Source organism: Phyllobates terribilis, unplaced genomic scaffold, assembly GCF_046119375.1.
Source record: "Phyllobates terribilis strain yellow unplaced genomic scaffold, ASM4611937v1 Scaffold_259__1_contigs__length_2703414, whole genome shotgun sequence".
In the NCBI taxonomy this organism is placed as follows: Eukaryota; Metazoa; Chordata; class Amphibia; order Anura; family Dendrobatidae; genus Phyllobates; species Phyllobates terribilis.
In genome coordinates, this window is record NW_027363019.1 from 667,635 (window position 1) to 683,418 (window position 15,784).

General features: G+C 44.3%; 1 protein-coding gene across 1 annotated transcript in view; it reads left to right on the forward strand.

The window, feature by feature from the left end:
* The first annotated feature begins 6,502 nt into the window (after positions 1-6,502).
* Positions 6,503-15,784, forward strand: part of LOC141219287 (uncharacterized) — a 48,432-nt gene continuing 39,150 nt past the window's right edge. The window contains exons 1-2 of the mRNA XM_073666059.1: positions 6,503-6,521; positions 7,648-9,269. Coding sequence (XP_073522160.1) covers positions 6,503-6,521; positions 7,648-9,269 — 1,641 coding nt within the window. The remainder of the gene's footprint in view (positions 6,522-7,647; positions 9,270-15,784) is intronic.

Genomic DNA, 15,784 nt, shown 5'->3' on the forward strand with positions numbered 1-15,784 from the left:
AAACCAGTGGCAGTCTTAGGTAATAACAAATGTCCGACTACGCCACCCGTGGATTGCGGTCAGTGGGGACCGCCGCTGCGCTGCCGACCGCTGAGGCTGATGTTGTTTGCGCAGCTGAGTATGGGATAACTCCCCACGGGAGAAGTATTGCCTCAGGGCAGCTAGTGTGGATGATGGGAGTGATGGTGTGAGCGTCACAGTAGTAATGGTGCTGGTGCGGCGATGAAACACAGAGACGTGTGGTGCAGTTCAGGGTCTTTACTGATGGTATAAGGCAGACCCTCCCGGGAGTACTGGTTAGCAGTAGGGGCCTGGTCAGTCTGTGAGCAAGCAGGATCTCCCCTGGCCAGGTGGAGTTGTAGGCCTCCCCGACTATCTGCACTCTTTCCTGACTACCTTGCTCTATGCGGGTAGAAGTAGCCCACGTCCCTGAGTATACCGTGTGGTGCTCACCCGTATGGCCGGTGACTTGGGGCCTTCCGTTAGCCTCCGCTTCACGATGGCGGTGCTGGTCCCTTGCTTGTGACCATGCCTTCGGGTTTCTAAGGCCAGAGGACATGGAATCCCCTGCCGGTTGGATTCTGCTGCTGGACCTGGATGTCCCCACAGCTTCGGACTCCGTGTCTTGGTTAGTGTCTTCAGCCAAGGCGAGCTTTCTAGCTTCCAGCCTCTGGCACTCGCTCCTGCTCCTACAGAGCTCCTGTTGTAACTTTCCCTGTGTCTGCTGTCCTCCAGACCTGGCTGCGTCTCTGTCTGGGACTTCACTCACTAATCCCGCCCCAGACCCAGTTTATAAGGGCAAATTCCTCCCCTCCCAGGTCTGGGTGGGCCGTGTTGCATGCTTAGGGCTCCTGACCAGAGAAACCTCCCACTTGCTCTCAGACATAATATCTCTATTACTGTGGTAACCAGACCCCTGGGGTGCCACATAGACAGATACACGGCAGGTCATATATTCAGTCTCTGTGTCTCCACAGATGGATCCAGGAGGAGAAATCCACCAGAGAGATGTCCCCGTCCTCTGTATTCCCATTACTGTCCAGAGGAGAATCACAACATCCCAGAGGATCATCAGGTAGATGACACTGAAGACCCCACAACATCTGACCATGAAGTGATGGGATTTGAGCTCATCTCACATTGTTCTTTTTTAGGGTGAAGATCTGATTGATATTAAGGTTGAGGTTATACATGGAGCAGAAGAGGCGACCGCAATATGGGCCGATCAGCAGGGTGAGGAGGGAAGACTGTCGTGTCGGTTCTATGGTCATCTACTACTACTTCCATCATTGCATGACACAATCTACAGTGGCATGTAAAAGTTTGGGCACCCCTGGCCAAATTCCTGTTATTGTGACCAGTTAAACAAGTTGAAGATGAAATGATCTCTAAAAGACCTAAAGTTAAAGATGACACATTTCCTTTGAGTTACCCTGGGACATTTGTGTGCTCAGATAACTTTGTCCAATGATTCAGATCTTACTTAGCCTGTTAGGGTTATGGCTCGTTCACTATCATCGTTAAGAAAGGCCAGGTGATTCAAATTTCCAGCTTTATAAAAACACAGCTTACTCTAACATTGTGCTAAAATAACCGCAGCCATGGCTTCTTCTAAGCAGCTGTCTAGCTCTCTGAAAATGGTGGAGGCCACAAAGCAGGAGAAGGCTATGAGCAAAGCGCTTTCAAGTTGCCCTTTCCTTGGTTCAAAATGTAATAAAGAAATGGCAGTTAACAGAAACAGTGGAGGTCAAGATAAGGTCTGGAAGACCAAGCAGATTTTCAGTAGGATTGCTAGAGAGGCAAATCAGAACCCCCGCCTGACTGCAAAAGACCTTCAGAAAGATTTAGCAGACTCTGGAGTTGTGGAACATTGTTGTACTCTTCAGAGACACCTGCACAAATATGGCCTTCATGGAAGAGTCATCAGAAGAAAACCTCTCCTGCGACCTCACCATAAAATTCAGCGTCAGAAGTATGCAAAAGTACATCTAAGAAGGTCTGATGCATTTTGTAAACAAGTCTTGTAGACCGATGAGGTTAAAATAGAGCAATGATCATAGTTGTGTGGAGAAAAAAGGGCACAGAATTTTAGGAAAAGAACATCTCGCCAACCATTAAGCATGGTGGTGGATCAATCATGCTTTGGGGTTGTGTTGCAGCCAATGGCACAGGGAACGGGTAGAGGGAAGAATGGATTCCTTGAAATTTCAGCAAATTCTTGATACAAACATAACACCATCTGCAAAAATGCTGAAGGTAAAAAGAGGATGGCAAATGATAATGATACTAAACACACGTCAAAAGGCGAAAGCTGAAGGTTTTACAATGGCCCTCACAGTCCCCTGATCTGAACATCATTGAAAATCTGTGGCTAGACCTCAAAATAGCAGACGATGCTAGACGACCCAAGAATCTCACAGAACTGGAAGAATTCTCCAAAGAAGAATGAATGAAAATCCCTCAAACAAGAATTGAAAGACTATTGTCTGGCTACAAAAAGCATTTACAAGCTGTGATACTTTCAAAAGGGGGCGCTACTAGGTACAAACCTTGCCGGGTGCCAAAACTTTTGCATTTTCCCTTATTGAATTTTTTTTAAATGTAAAAGATGAAAATATATATAATTTATTATTCATTGTTTTGCCTAAACTACAAAGGAAATGTCATCTTTAACTTTAGGCCGTTTAGAGATTATTTCATCTTCAACTTAACTGTTCGCAATAACAGTAATTTTGACCATTGGTGCCCAAACTTTTACATATCACTGTATTCTGTCACTGTGTGTTTCCTACAGATGGACTCATGGAAAGAAATCCACCAGAGAGATGTCCCCGTCCTCTGTATTCCCAGGACTGTCCAGAGGAGAATCACAACATCCCGGAGAGTCATCAGGTAGACGGTGCTGAGCCCTGTACCCGATCTGTATATGGGGGGACATTGCTGATCGATATCATAGATGTCACAGATTTTGGTGGTTTCTTGTATTGTGCTGATTGTTACATCTGATATATCAGGAGGAAGATCCGACTAAGAATAAAGTGAAGGACGAGACAGAAGAAGAAGCGATGACGAGGAGGGATCAGCCGTGTGTGAGTGACGGGAAGGAGGAGATTCCTGTAGATGTTTCCAAAGGTGTGTAATAATGACCGGCGTGTGATGATGATGATGATGACTGGCTTATGACGATGATGACTGGCATGTGACTATGATTAGCGGCGTGTGATGATGATTACTGGCGTATGACGATGATGATTGGCATGTGACTATGATTAGCGGTGTGTGATGATGATGACTTGCATATGACGATGATGATTGGCATGTGACTATGATGACCGGCGTGTGATGATGATGACTGGCGTATGACGATGATGATTGGCATGTGACTATGATTAGCGGCGTGTGATGATGATGACTGGCGTATGACGATGATGATTGGCATGTGACTATGTTGACCGGCGTGTGATGATGATGACTGGCGTATGACGATGATGATTGGCATGTGACTATGATTAGCGGCGTGTGATGATGATGACTGGCGTGTGACGATGATGATTGGCATGTGACTATGATTAGCGGCTCCTGATGATGATGACTGGCGTATGACGATGATGATTGGCATGTGACTATGATTAGCGGCGTATGACGATGATGATTGGCATGTGACTATGATGACCGGCGTGTGATGATGATGACTGGCGTATGACGATGATGATTGGCATGTGACTATGATTAGCGGCGTGTGATGGTGATGACTGGCGTATGACGATGATGATTGGCATGTGACTATGATTAGTGACGTGTGATGATGATGACTGGCGTATGACGATGATGATTGGCATGTGACTATGATTAGCGGCGTGTGATGATGATGATTGGCATGTGACTATGATTAGTGGCGTGTGATGATGATGACTGGCGTATGACGATGATGATTGGCATGTGACTATGATTAGCGGTGTGTGATGATGATGACTGGCGTATGACGATGATGATTGGCATGTGAGTATGATTAGCGGCGCCTGACGATGACCGGTGTGTGATATTGTATGAAGTCTCCGGTGCAGTGAAGCTTTATCCGCCGTCCACATCACAGCAGAAGCGTCCGGTGATGGCGCGGCTGCTCTTGTACAGAGTCCGGTTGCGCACCGATGAATAACTGGGCCGCATTCACACCTCTTCTTAATGATTTAATAAGCACATTTTTAATTTTCCTAATTGTGTTTTTAATATTACTTCCCTCTTTTATTTTCATATTATTCTTACACAAGTCTCATGCTGCCATATAAATGACTGAGCTTGCGATTCGGACAGAACCCCGGGGGAAGATTCCGTATAATGAGGCGCTGTGGACGCCGTCTGGCCTATGATCCAGTGATGTCCATCTTTTTCAGCGTGCATAAAAGCACAGGCGACCAGAGGCTAGACGGAGTCCGGTGTAACTCTGCTGCCTCATTATTCTGAATGGATCCCTCAGGGGTGTCATCTGAATCATGTATTTTGTAGATTTAGATGGAAACCCCGATGTACAGTGGGTGCGGAAAGTATTCTTACTCCTTGAAATTTTTCACTCTTTGTTTCATTGCAGCCATTTTGTAAATTGAAAAAGTTCATTTTTTTCCTCATTAAAGTACACGCTGCACCCCATCTTCACTGAAAAAAAAACAGAAATGTAGAGATTTTTGTAAATTTATTAAAAAAAAAAAAGCCTGAAATATCACATGGTCATACGTATTCAGACCCTTTGCTCAGTATTGAGTAGAAGCCCCCTTTTGAGCTAGTACAGCCATGAGTCTTCTAGGGAATGATGCAACAAGGTTTTCACCCCTGGATTTGGGGATCCTCTGCCATTCTTCCTTGCAGATCCTCTCCAGTTCCATCAGGTTGGTTGGTGAACGTTGGTGGACAGACATTTTCAGGTTTCTCCAGAGATGCTCAATTGGGTTTAGGTCAGGACTCTGGCTGGGCCAGTCAAGAATGGTCACAGAGTTGTTCTGAAGCCACTCCTTTTGTCATTTTAGCTGTGTGCTTAGGGTCACTGTCTTGTTGGAAGGTGAACCTTGGGCCAAGTCTGAGGTCCAGAGCACTCTGGAAGAGGTTTTCATCCAGGATATCTCTGTACTTGGCTGCATTCATGTTTCTTCATTGGCAACCAGTCATCCTGTCTGTGCAGCTGAAAAATACCCCCATAGCATGATGCTGCCACCACCATGTTTCACTGTAGGGATTGTATTGGGCAGGTCATGAGCAGTGCCTGGTTTTCTCCACACATACCGGTTAGAATTATCACCAAAAAGTTCTATCTTCGTCTCATCAGACCAGAGAATCTTATTTCTCATAATCTGTGAGTCCTTCATGTGTTTTTGAGCAAACTCTATGCGGGCTTTCATATGTCTTGCACTGAGTAGATCCTTCCATCTGGCCACTCTGCCATAAAGGCCCGACTGGTGGAGGGCTGCAGTGATCATTGACTTTTGTGAGCTTTCTCCCTTCTCCCTACTGCATCGCTGGAGCTCAGCCACAGTGATCTTGGTGTTTTTCTTTACTTCTCCTACCAAGGCTCTTCTCCCACGATTGCTCAGTTTGCTGGACGGCCAGGTCTAGGAAGACTTCTGGTGGTCACAAACTTCTTCCATTTAAGGATTATGAAGGCCACTGTGTTCTTAGGAACCTTGAGTAATGCAGAAATTCTTTTGTAACCTTGGCCAGATCTGTGCCTTGCCACAATTCTGTCTCTGAGCTCCTTGGGCTGTTCCTTTGAGCTGATGATTCTCATTTGGTCTGATATGCACTGTGAGCCGTGAGGTCTTATATAGACAGGTGTGTGTCTTTCCAAATCAAGTCCTATAAGTTTAATTAAACACAGCTGGACTCCAATGAAGGAGTAGAACCATCTCAAGGAGGATCACAAGGAAATGGACAGCATGTGACTTAAATATGAGTGTCTGAGCAAAGGGTCTGAATACTTATGACCATGTGATATTTCAGTTTTTCTTTTTTAATAAATTTGCAAAATTGTCTGCATTTATGCTTTTTTTCAGTCAAGATGGGGTGCAGAGTGTACTTTAGTGAGAAAAATAAATGATCTTTTTCGAATTTACCAAATGGCTGCAATGAAACAAAGAGTGAAAAATGTAAAGGGGTCTGAATACTTCCCGTACCCACTGTAAGTGTTCAGTGTACAGCACAGGATAAATATGCTCCAAAATGTTCTGTACCCCAAAATGCCACCAAGAGCTTCTACTCAACCCACAAAAAACAAGTCCCCACTCAGGTTCATCATCTGTAAACAGTAATATAGGGGGTGTCCATATTACTGGAAGCACAAAGGCTCTGGAAAAGTGACTTGGCTCCCACTTAAAGAAATCCAGTGACATCTGCGCTCCCAAATCCAAATGCCCCCTCCTCCTGGGCCCCACCGTGTGCAGTTAGCATCCACATGTTTGGCAACTTACTGTAGCGGGGAGATGCAATTTATTTCTCCAGAAAGCACTAGCTGGGAATCATGTACTGGGCGCTACAACGTAAGGGCACTGCAATGTACCGGACACTACAATGTACTGGCCACTATAAGGGAATATTTGCATTTTCACTTCACAACATCCATTACTGCTCGTTTCTGGAAAGCACCCATGGAGTCAAATTCATCACTACACCTGTAGATACATTTCCATAGGGGTGTAATTTCCAAACTGGTGTCACTTGAGGGGGGATTCTGCTCTTCTGCCACTTTGGGGCTCTGTATATGGAGTCTGCAAACTGTTCTACTAAAGTTTGTTCTCCAAGAGTCAAATAGCGCTCCTTCCCTCCCGAGTCTCGCCATGTGGCTAAGCAGTACAGTACAGCCACATATGGGGTATTGCCCCGTTCAGGAGAAATTGTATAAAGTTATGTGGTCATTTTTACCCATTTTCCCTTGTGAAAATGTAAAATCTGGGGCTAAAATAATACTATAGTGGTAAAAATGTAATTTTTTTTTCTTCACCGTTCAATTGTATAACATTTTGTGAATCACAATTACCTTGTATTCATTGGGAAAGTGCGCGGTGGATGCTGGGTGTGACGCGCGGGGTAACCCCACCCACAGCCCGGCGTCCACCGCGGGGATCGCATCACCAAGTCACGCCTCACTTGACGTGACATCAGGGGAAGCAAGAGCCGGCTGCAGCCGGGGGTCGCGTGATGCCGGTGAGTGGCCAGCGATAGCGCCGCTCACAGCCAATAAAGACAAAGCTAGGTAATTAGAAAAAACCTTCTCTCAACGGGTTAATTACATTGGCGGCATTTTTAATAGTAGTGGACATCTTCTTTAATTACGTGGACACTTTTCTATACTGAGGGCAAGATACGAAGCTTGAGAGAGTGAAATGGCACTAGAGGTACATTAAGGGAACCTGTCATCAGTAATTACCACTTAAAGAACTATTTCCCGTCTAATCTCTGCCACCCCTGACTTGTGCCAATGTCACCAGTTTATAAGTGTCATTCACTTTACCCGTCATTGTGTTAATGTTATGGCATGTAGTTGTCCTCCTTATTACCGGTACTTTCACTGACGAGGGTCTTCATTGTGAGATCCAGAAAATACATTTAAAAATCCTTTTTGTGTTGTTGAAAAAATCACATGTAATCTATCTTTCCTCCTTACAGGAAATCCTTGTGAGAATAACGGTTCATCACTAAATTGTAAAAGAGAAGATATCAGGAAGCACTCTAATAGAGGAAACCTCATCACCCTTCCTGCACCTCCTGGACTTCACAGCACTTCACTTTCTTATAATCCTCCTAATCATGTGGAATCATCTCCTGAGCAATCTCACATTATTACCAAAAGTCCAGGGGGCAAAGTGGATTCAAGATTTCAGTGTGACAAGCAATTTACAAAAAGCTCAGATTTTTTCACTCACAGAAAACACAAAGGTAAAAAGCCATACTCCTGTTCAGAATGTGGGAAATTCTTTACCTATAAATCACAATTTATTATACATGAGAGAATTCACACAGGAGAGAAGCCATTTTCATGTTCGGAATGTGGGAAATGTTTTGGAAGTAAATCAGACCTTGTTAAACATCAAAGAATTCACACCGGGGAAAAACCTTTTTCATGTTTACAATGTAGAAGGTGCTTTCCAGAAAAATCACAGCTTGTTATACATCAGAGAATTCACACAGGAGAAAAGCCGTATTCATGTTCAAAATGTGGAAAGTCCTTCACAGGTAAAGGAAGTCTTATTAGACATGAGAGAATTCACACAGGAGAGAAGCCATATTCATGTTCAGAATGTGGGAAATGCTTTACAGATAAAAGGACTCTTATTACACATCAGAAAATTCACACAGGAGAGAAGCCATATTCATGTTCAGAATGTGGGAAATCTTTTATGCGTAAATCAAATCTTTCTGCTCATAAGAGAATTCATACAGGAGAAAAGCCGTATTCATGTCCAGAATGTGGGAAATGCTTTACAGAGAAATCAAAACTTGTGAGACACGAGAAAATTCACACAGGAGAGCAGCCGTATTCATGTTCAGAATGCGGGAAATCTTTTATGCTTAAATCAAATCTTTCTGCTCATAAGAGAATTCATACAGGAGGAAAGCCATTTTCTTGTTCAGAATGTGCGAAATGTTTTAAAAGTAAATCACACCTTGTTATACATCAAAGAATTCACACCGGGGAGAAGCCGTATTCATGTTCAGAATGTGGAAAGTCGTTCACGAATAACTGGAGTCTTATTAAACATCAGAGAATTCACACAGGAGAGAAGCCATATTCATGTTCAGAATGTGGGAAGTCCTTTACAGATAAAAGGAGTCTTATTCCACATCAGCGAATTCACACAGGAGAGGAGCCATATTCGTGTTCAGAATGTGGGAAATGCTTTAGAAATAAAGGGAATCTTATTAGACATCAGAGAAATCACACAGGAGAAAAAACATTTTCATGTTCACTATGTGAGAAGTCCTTCACAAATAAAGGGCATCTTAGTAGACATCAGAGCATTCATACTGGAAAGTCGCCATATTCATGCTCAGAATGTGGGAAGTGTTTTAGTTATAAATCAGATCTTGTTAAACATCACAGAATTCACACAGGAGAGAAGCCGTATTCATGTTCAGAATGCGGGAAATCTTTTATGCGTAAATCAATTCTTGCTGCACATAACAGAATTCATACAGGAGAGAAGCCATTTTCTTGTTCAGAATGTGGGAAATCTTTTATACATAAATCACACCTTGTAAAACATGAGAGAAGTCATACGGAAAAGAAAGTATAATTATGTTCACTGTGTTTTATAAAGTTTAATAAGCATTGTTCAGTATAAATGAGTACACCCCCTTTGATGAGTAAGATTTTGTTTAATAGCTCACTGAACACAAGATCAATTTCTACAATTTTGCCAACACTAAGTTTCATAGAACATTTTTTTTGTAATCAAAACATGAAAGTAAGGTTAATAATATAACTCTCATTACAAAATCTTCAGTTTTACTCAAATTAGTTGATGCAAAAATGAGTACACCCCACATCAAAAGCTACTACATCTATTATTTTGTATGGCCTCGATAATTTTAAAGGACGGCACCAAGTTTTCTAGGCCTGGAATGAACAAGTTAGTGACAATATTATATCTATCTTTTATCTCTCTTTCGATAACGAGCTCTTAGAGCCTGGATGCTGGATGGAGCGATGACAACTTGTCTCTTCAGAATCCCCCATAGGTGTTTGGTTGGGTTCAGATCAGGAGACACTTGGCCACTGAATCACTGTCACCCTGTTCTTCAGAAATGTAACAGTGGCCTACCAAGGGAACAGAGTGATGGCAGCATCTTTTCTGTCACTACAGAGCAGAACATCTGTGAATTCAAGATACCATCAATGACCTGTAGCTCCTCATGCAGCCGCACATAAGGACACGGCCACCACCAGGTCTCACTGTAGACACCATGCATTCTCATTGTATTCCTCACCTCTTCAATGTTATACAGTTTTGAAGCCATCAGTTCCAAAAAAAACCTTTATCTTGGTCTCATCACTCCAGAGTATAAAGTCCCAGGAGTCTTCATATGTTTCCGCATGTGTCCTGGCAGATTGTAGGGCGGCTTTTTTGTGTATGGGATTTAGGAGAGGCTTTCTATGTGGACAACACCCATGTCTGCCATTCCTCTATAGAAAACATTGTCTGCTTTCAGCTCATCTCTCAATGCTTGGATGAAAAATCACAGTTGGGAAGGAATGGACGGGACAAAGAAAGTTACTGATAATCCAGCACTTGTTTTCCAGTGTGAATAACGTCAAAAACTTTTATTGAAAAATCCAAATTAAAATCATAGAAACATTAAAAAACAGATAGGAGCAAAACATCTCTGCGTTTCTACCTGGTATTTGTGTTCAGTTCTTCTTCATGACATAATAAATCAACAGTAACCGGCTTCTTATACACATCATAGTGTCTAATGCACAGCGGAGACCCCCAGCCCCAAATGGACATGTGCAAGTATGTCTACATTACCCCTATGGATGATCATATGTCCACAACAAAAAGCATCCGTGCAATAGAAGAATGAAGTGTCTGCATCTATAATGTGTATATTATGTATAATTACTATAAAAGAGGGAAAAACACAATTCAGTAAATGGATACAAGGTCTGAAGGAAGATTCATATCACTGGAGAATCTGGGGTCCAATTCCAGAATCCACAAGGCTTCTCGGGGGTGTACTTTTTATACCAATCTCCCCCCTTAGCTGGTCTGGTGACATATTCAATACCCACAACTGTAAAGTGATTAATCCCTATTGTGTTGTATGAGATGTTGTGATGCTGCAGATGTATTACGTGTTGTGGGGCCAAGAACGTCCCTAACGTGTCCCCCAATGCGGTGACGTAAGGGTCTGACCGTGCCCCCCACATATTGCAGCAGACAAGCTTCACATTGTATGGTGTCAATGACGTGTGGAGCTACAACTAATGAGATGTCGGATATTATAGGGTTTATTATGGTTAGTAGATGCAGACATTTTTGCTTTGTGCACAGACTTGCACAAACCACATTTATTTCTCCCACATTCAATGAAACCTTTGGTGTTTGTCCTCCACGTGTCAGTTGTCTTTCTTGTTGCTGGATCCTTGTCAGTGTATAACATAGGTAAATGTTTTCTGGTAATATTCACTATATTATAGGAATCTTCTCTGCAGCCAGTATTGAATGTATCTCTAGACTGATGGATGTTTCCTTCTTTGTGAGTTTTCGGTAATGTATGAAATATTGGACATTGTGGGTGATTTTCCTTTAATCGTTCTATTTGTTTGGCATTAAGTACAGCCGATACCAAACCCTCCTCCAAAAGACAATGTAAGGGGGTATTGTATGAATTAGTAGGATCTCCATCTAGAGTGCGGCATATATTAGTATCGTCATCCATGTTCATAACCTCCGGCTCATACAACCCACTATCCAGAGCTGTGATCGAGCCCCCTTTATCTGCAGCTCTAATGACTTTATTAGGGCTGTGCTCAGGGCCGTATCTGGCATTCATGCTGCCCTAGGCACTTTAAGTGGTCACGCCCCCTACTGGTAATTCATACTAGAAGTGCTCATACCCTTTAGGCCCCCTTCACACGTACCGGAGACACACACGTACACCCATTATAATCTATAGGCTGCGCACATGGTCACACGGACCGGACATGTCCGTTTTTTGCCGGCAGCTCAGACGTCAGTACGTCCTGCACACAGATGACATAAAGTGTGACATCCGCACACACGTCTGTGTGACACGTGCCGGAAGAGAGCGCAGAATAGAAATGACAGATATTTAGGTGTTAGATGTGCAAAGAGCGAGATAGATGATAGATATCCGTGAGATATATAATTACTGCCCTGTGTGTGGAGTTTACTGTACTTGTGTTTAGCTAATAAATTAAAAAGCGATGTGGAATCCTCCCTATTTTTGATAACCAGCAAAGGTAAAGCAGACAGCTGTGAGCGGATATTATCAGGGTGGGAAGGTCCTCGGTTACTGGGCCCTTCCCAGCCTAAAAATACCAGCCCTCAGCCGCCTCAGAAATGGCGCACCAATTCAGGTGCTTTGCACGGCTCTTCACGATTGCCCTGGTGCGGTGGCGATCGGGGTAATGGTGGTTAGGGTTGATGACAGCTGTGATTTGTTAAAAAACACAGCTGTCTTCAAGGCCTCAGGTTAGTAATGGAGGGGGAAAGGAAAGAGATCCCGGCACTCACCTGTAGTCAATCATTTATTCCACATCCACAGATCTGCAAAACGTTTCAGCTCCTCCAGAGCTTTTGTCAATTGTGGGCAATCACATAGAAATACAACATTTATATAGAAAGAAAACAAGGAAATGACATCACAATGAAATAGAAAATGAAGAAAACCACAAACATTCATATAATCATATTAGTCTCATTATATAAAATATACACTGCTCAAAAAAATAAAGAGAACACTTAACAGAATATAACTCCAAGTGAATCAAACTTCTGTGAAATCAAACTGTCCACTTAGGAAGCAACACTGATTGACAATCAATTTCACATGCTGTTGTGCAAATGGAATAGACAATAGATGGAAATTATTGGCAATTATCAAGACCCCCTCAATAAAGGAGTGGTTCTGCAGGTGGGGACCACAGACCACATCTTAGTACCAATGCTTTCTGGCTGTTTTGGTCACTTTTGAATGTTGGTTGGGCTTTCACACTCACGGTAGCATGAGACGGACTCTACAACCCACAGAAGTTGCTCAGGTAGTGCAGCTCATCCAGGATGGCACATCAATGCGAGCTGTGGCAAGAAGGTTTGCTTTGTCTGTCAGCGTAGTGTCCAGAGGCTGGAGGCGCGACCAGGAGACAGGCCAGTACACCAGGAGACGTGGAGGGGGCTGTAGGAGGGCAACAACCCAGCAGCAGGACCGCTACCTCCGCCTTTGTGCAAGGAGGAACAGGAGGAGCACTGCCAGTGGCCTGAAAAATGACCTTCAGCAGGCCACAAATGTACATGTGTCTGCACAAACGGTTAAAATCTGACTCCATGAGGGTGGTATGAGGGCCCGACGTCCACAGATGGGAGTTGTGCTCACAGCCCAGCACCGTGCAGGACGCTTGGCATTTGCCACAGAACACCAGGATTGGCAAAGTCGACACTGGCGCCCTGTGCTCTTCACAGATGAAAGCAGGTTCACACTGCGCACATGTGACAGACGTGACAGAGTCTGGAGACGCTGTGGAGAGTGATCTGCTGCCTGCAACATCCTTCAGCATGACCGATTTGGCAGTGGGTCAGTAATGGTGTGGGGTGGCATTTCTTTGGAGGGCCGCACAGCCCTGCATGTGCTCGCCAGAGGTAGCCTGACTGCCATTAGGTACCGAGATGAGATCCTCAGACCCCTTGTGAGACCATATGCTGGTGCGGTTGGCCCTGGGTTCCTCCTAATGCAGGACAATGCAAGACCTCATGTGGCTGGAGTGTGTCAGCAGTTCCTGCAAGATGAAGGCATTGAAGCTATGGACTGGCCCGCCCGTTCCCCAGACCTGAATCCGATTGAGCACATCTGGCACATCATGTCTCGCTCCATCCACCAACGTCACGCTGCACCACAGACTGTCCAGGAGTTGGCGGATGGTTTAGTCCAGGTCTGGGAGGAGATCCCACAGGAGACCATCCGCAACCTCATCAGGAGCATGCCCAGGCATTGTAGAGAGGTCATACAGGCACGTGGAGGCCACACACAATACTCAGCCTCATCAGGAGCATGCCCAGGCGTTGTAGGGAGGTCATACAGGCACGTGGAGGCCACACACAATACTCAGCCTCATCAGGAGCATGCCCAGGCGTTGTAGAGAGGTAATACAGGCACGTGGAGGCCACACACAATACTCAGCCTCATCAGGAGCATGCCCAGGCGTAGTAGGGAGGTCATACAGGCACGTGGAGGCCACACACAATACTCAGCCTCATCAGGAGCATGCCCAGGCGTTGTAGGGAGGTCATACAGGCACGTGGAGGCCACACACAATACTGAACCTCATTGTGACTTGTTTTAAGGACATTACATTAAAGTTGGATCAGCCTGTAGTGTGTTTTTCCACTTTAATTTTGGGGGTGACTCCAAATCCAGGCCTCCATTGGTTAATAAATGTGATTTCCATTGATGATTTTTGTGTGATTTTGTTGTCAGCACATTCAACTTTGAACAGAACAAAGTATTCAATGAGAATATTTCATTCATTCAGATCTAGGATGGGTTATTTCAGTGTTCCCTTTATTTTTTGAGCAGTGTATATACACAAAAATGAAAAAACGTCCATAACAAAGTATATTAACTATCAAATAAAATATTTAATTTTACACCAATACACATTGCCACAAATATATATATAGGCGTATATAGGAAATGCAAAAAACCCCCATATTGTTTTATTTATATAGCGCCAACATATTCCGCAGCACTTTACAATTAAGCGGGGACATGTACAGACAATAAATTCAATACAATTTAAGACAGTTTAAACAGTTACATTAGGAGCGAGGGTCCGGCCGCTCGCACGCTTACATTCTACAAGGGAATGGGGGGACACAGTAGGTGTAAAGTGCTTGTTATTTCAGGTCTAACAATTATAATAAATAGGGATTTTCACATAAAGCTGCATGATCCGGTCATCAGCCCGTATGTATAAGTGCAATAATCAAGTATCGAGTGCAGTTATCTTGTGCATGGAGGGTGTGGAGACAGATTAATAGTAGGGAACAGATTCTGAATAATATTTAGAAGGAGGGAACAGGGGAAAGTTAATTTACTGAGTAGTTGAGGTGGTCGGCTTGTTTAAAGAGATGGGTTTTTAAAGCGCGCTTGAAGACATGGGGGCTAGGCATCAGTCAGATCGTCTGGGGTAAAGCATTCCAGAGAACTGGTGCAGCACGAGAGAAGTCTTGGAGACGGAGGTGCGAGGTTCGGATTATGAGGGATGTTAGTCTTAGGTCATTTGTAGAACGGAGGGGACGTGTAGGGCGATAGAGAAGAGAGAGGAGATATAAGGCGGCGCAGAACTGTGGAGAGCTTTGTGGGTGAGTGCGATGAGTTTATATTGGACCCTGAGGCAGACCGGCAACCAGTGTAAAGACTGGCACAAGATGGAGGCATCGATGAAGCGGCTGGACAGAAATACGACCCTGGCTGCCGCATTCAGGACGGATTGGAGAGGAGAAAGTTTGGTAAGAGGGAGACCGATCAGAAGAGAGTTGCAGTAGTCCAGACGAGAGTGAATAAGAGCGACAGTCAGAGTTTTAGCAGTTTCAAAGGTGAGAAAAGGTCGGATTCTGGAGATGTTTTTAAGATGCAGGTGACAAGAGCGGGTGAGTGATCGGATATAGGGAGTAAAGGAAAGGTTAGTGTCGAATATGACTCCAAGGCAGCGGCCGTGCTGCTGGGAGTTATGGTTGAACCATCCAAAGTAATTTCGATGTTAGGTAGAGTTGGGTTAGTAGAGGGGAGAAACACAAGAAGTTCAGTTTTGGAGAGATTCAGTTTAAGATAGAGGGAGGACATGATGCTAAGGCCCCGTCACACTAAGCGATGCAGCAGCGATCCCGACAAGGATACGACCTGTCAGGGATCGTTGCTGCATCGCTAATACATCGCTGGTGAGCTGTCAAACAGGCAGGCTCACCAGCTATCAGGGGAGCAGCGATATCGTGGAAAGAATCGTTCCACGATGTCCTGCTCCCGTTACCAGCCTGCTGCTTAAGCAGGAGCAGGCTGGTAA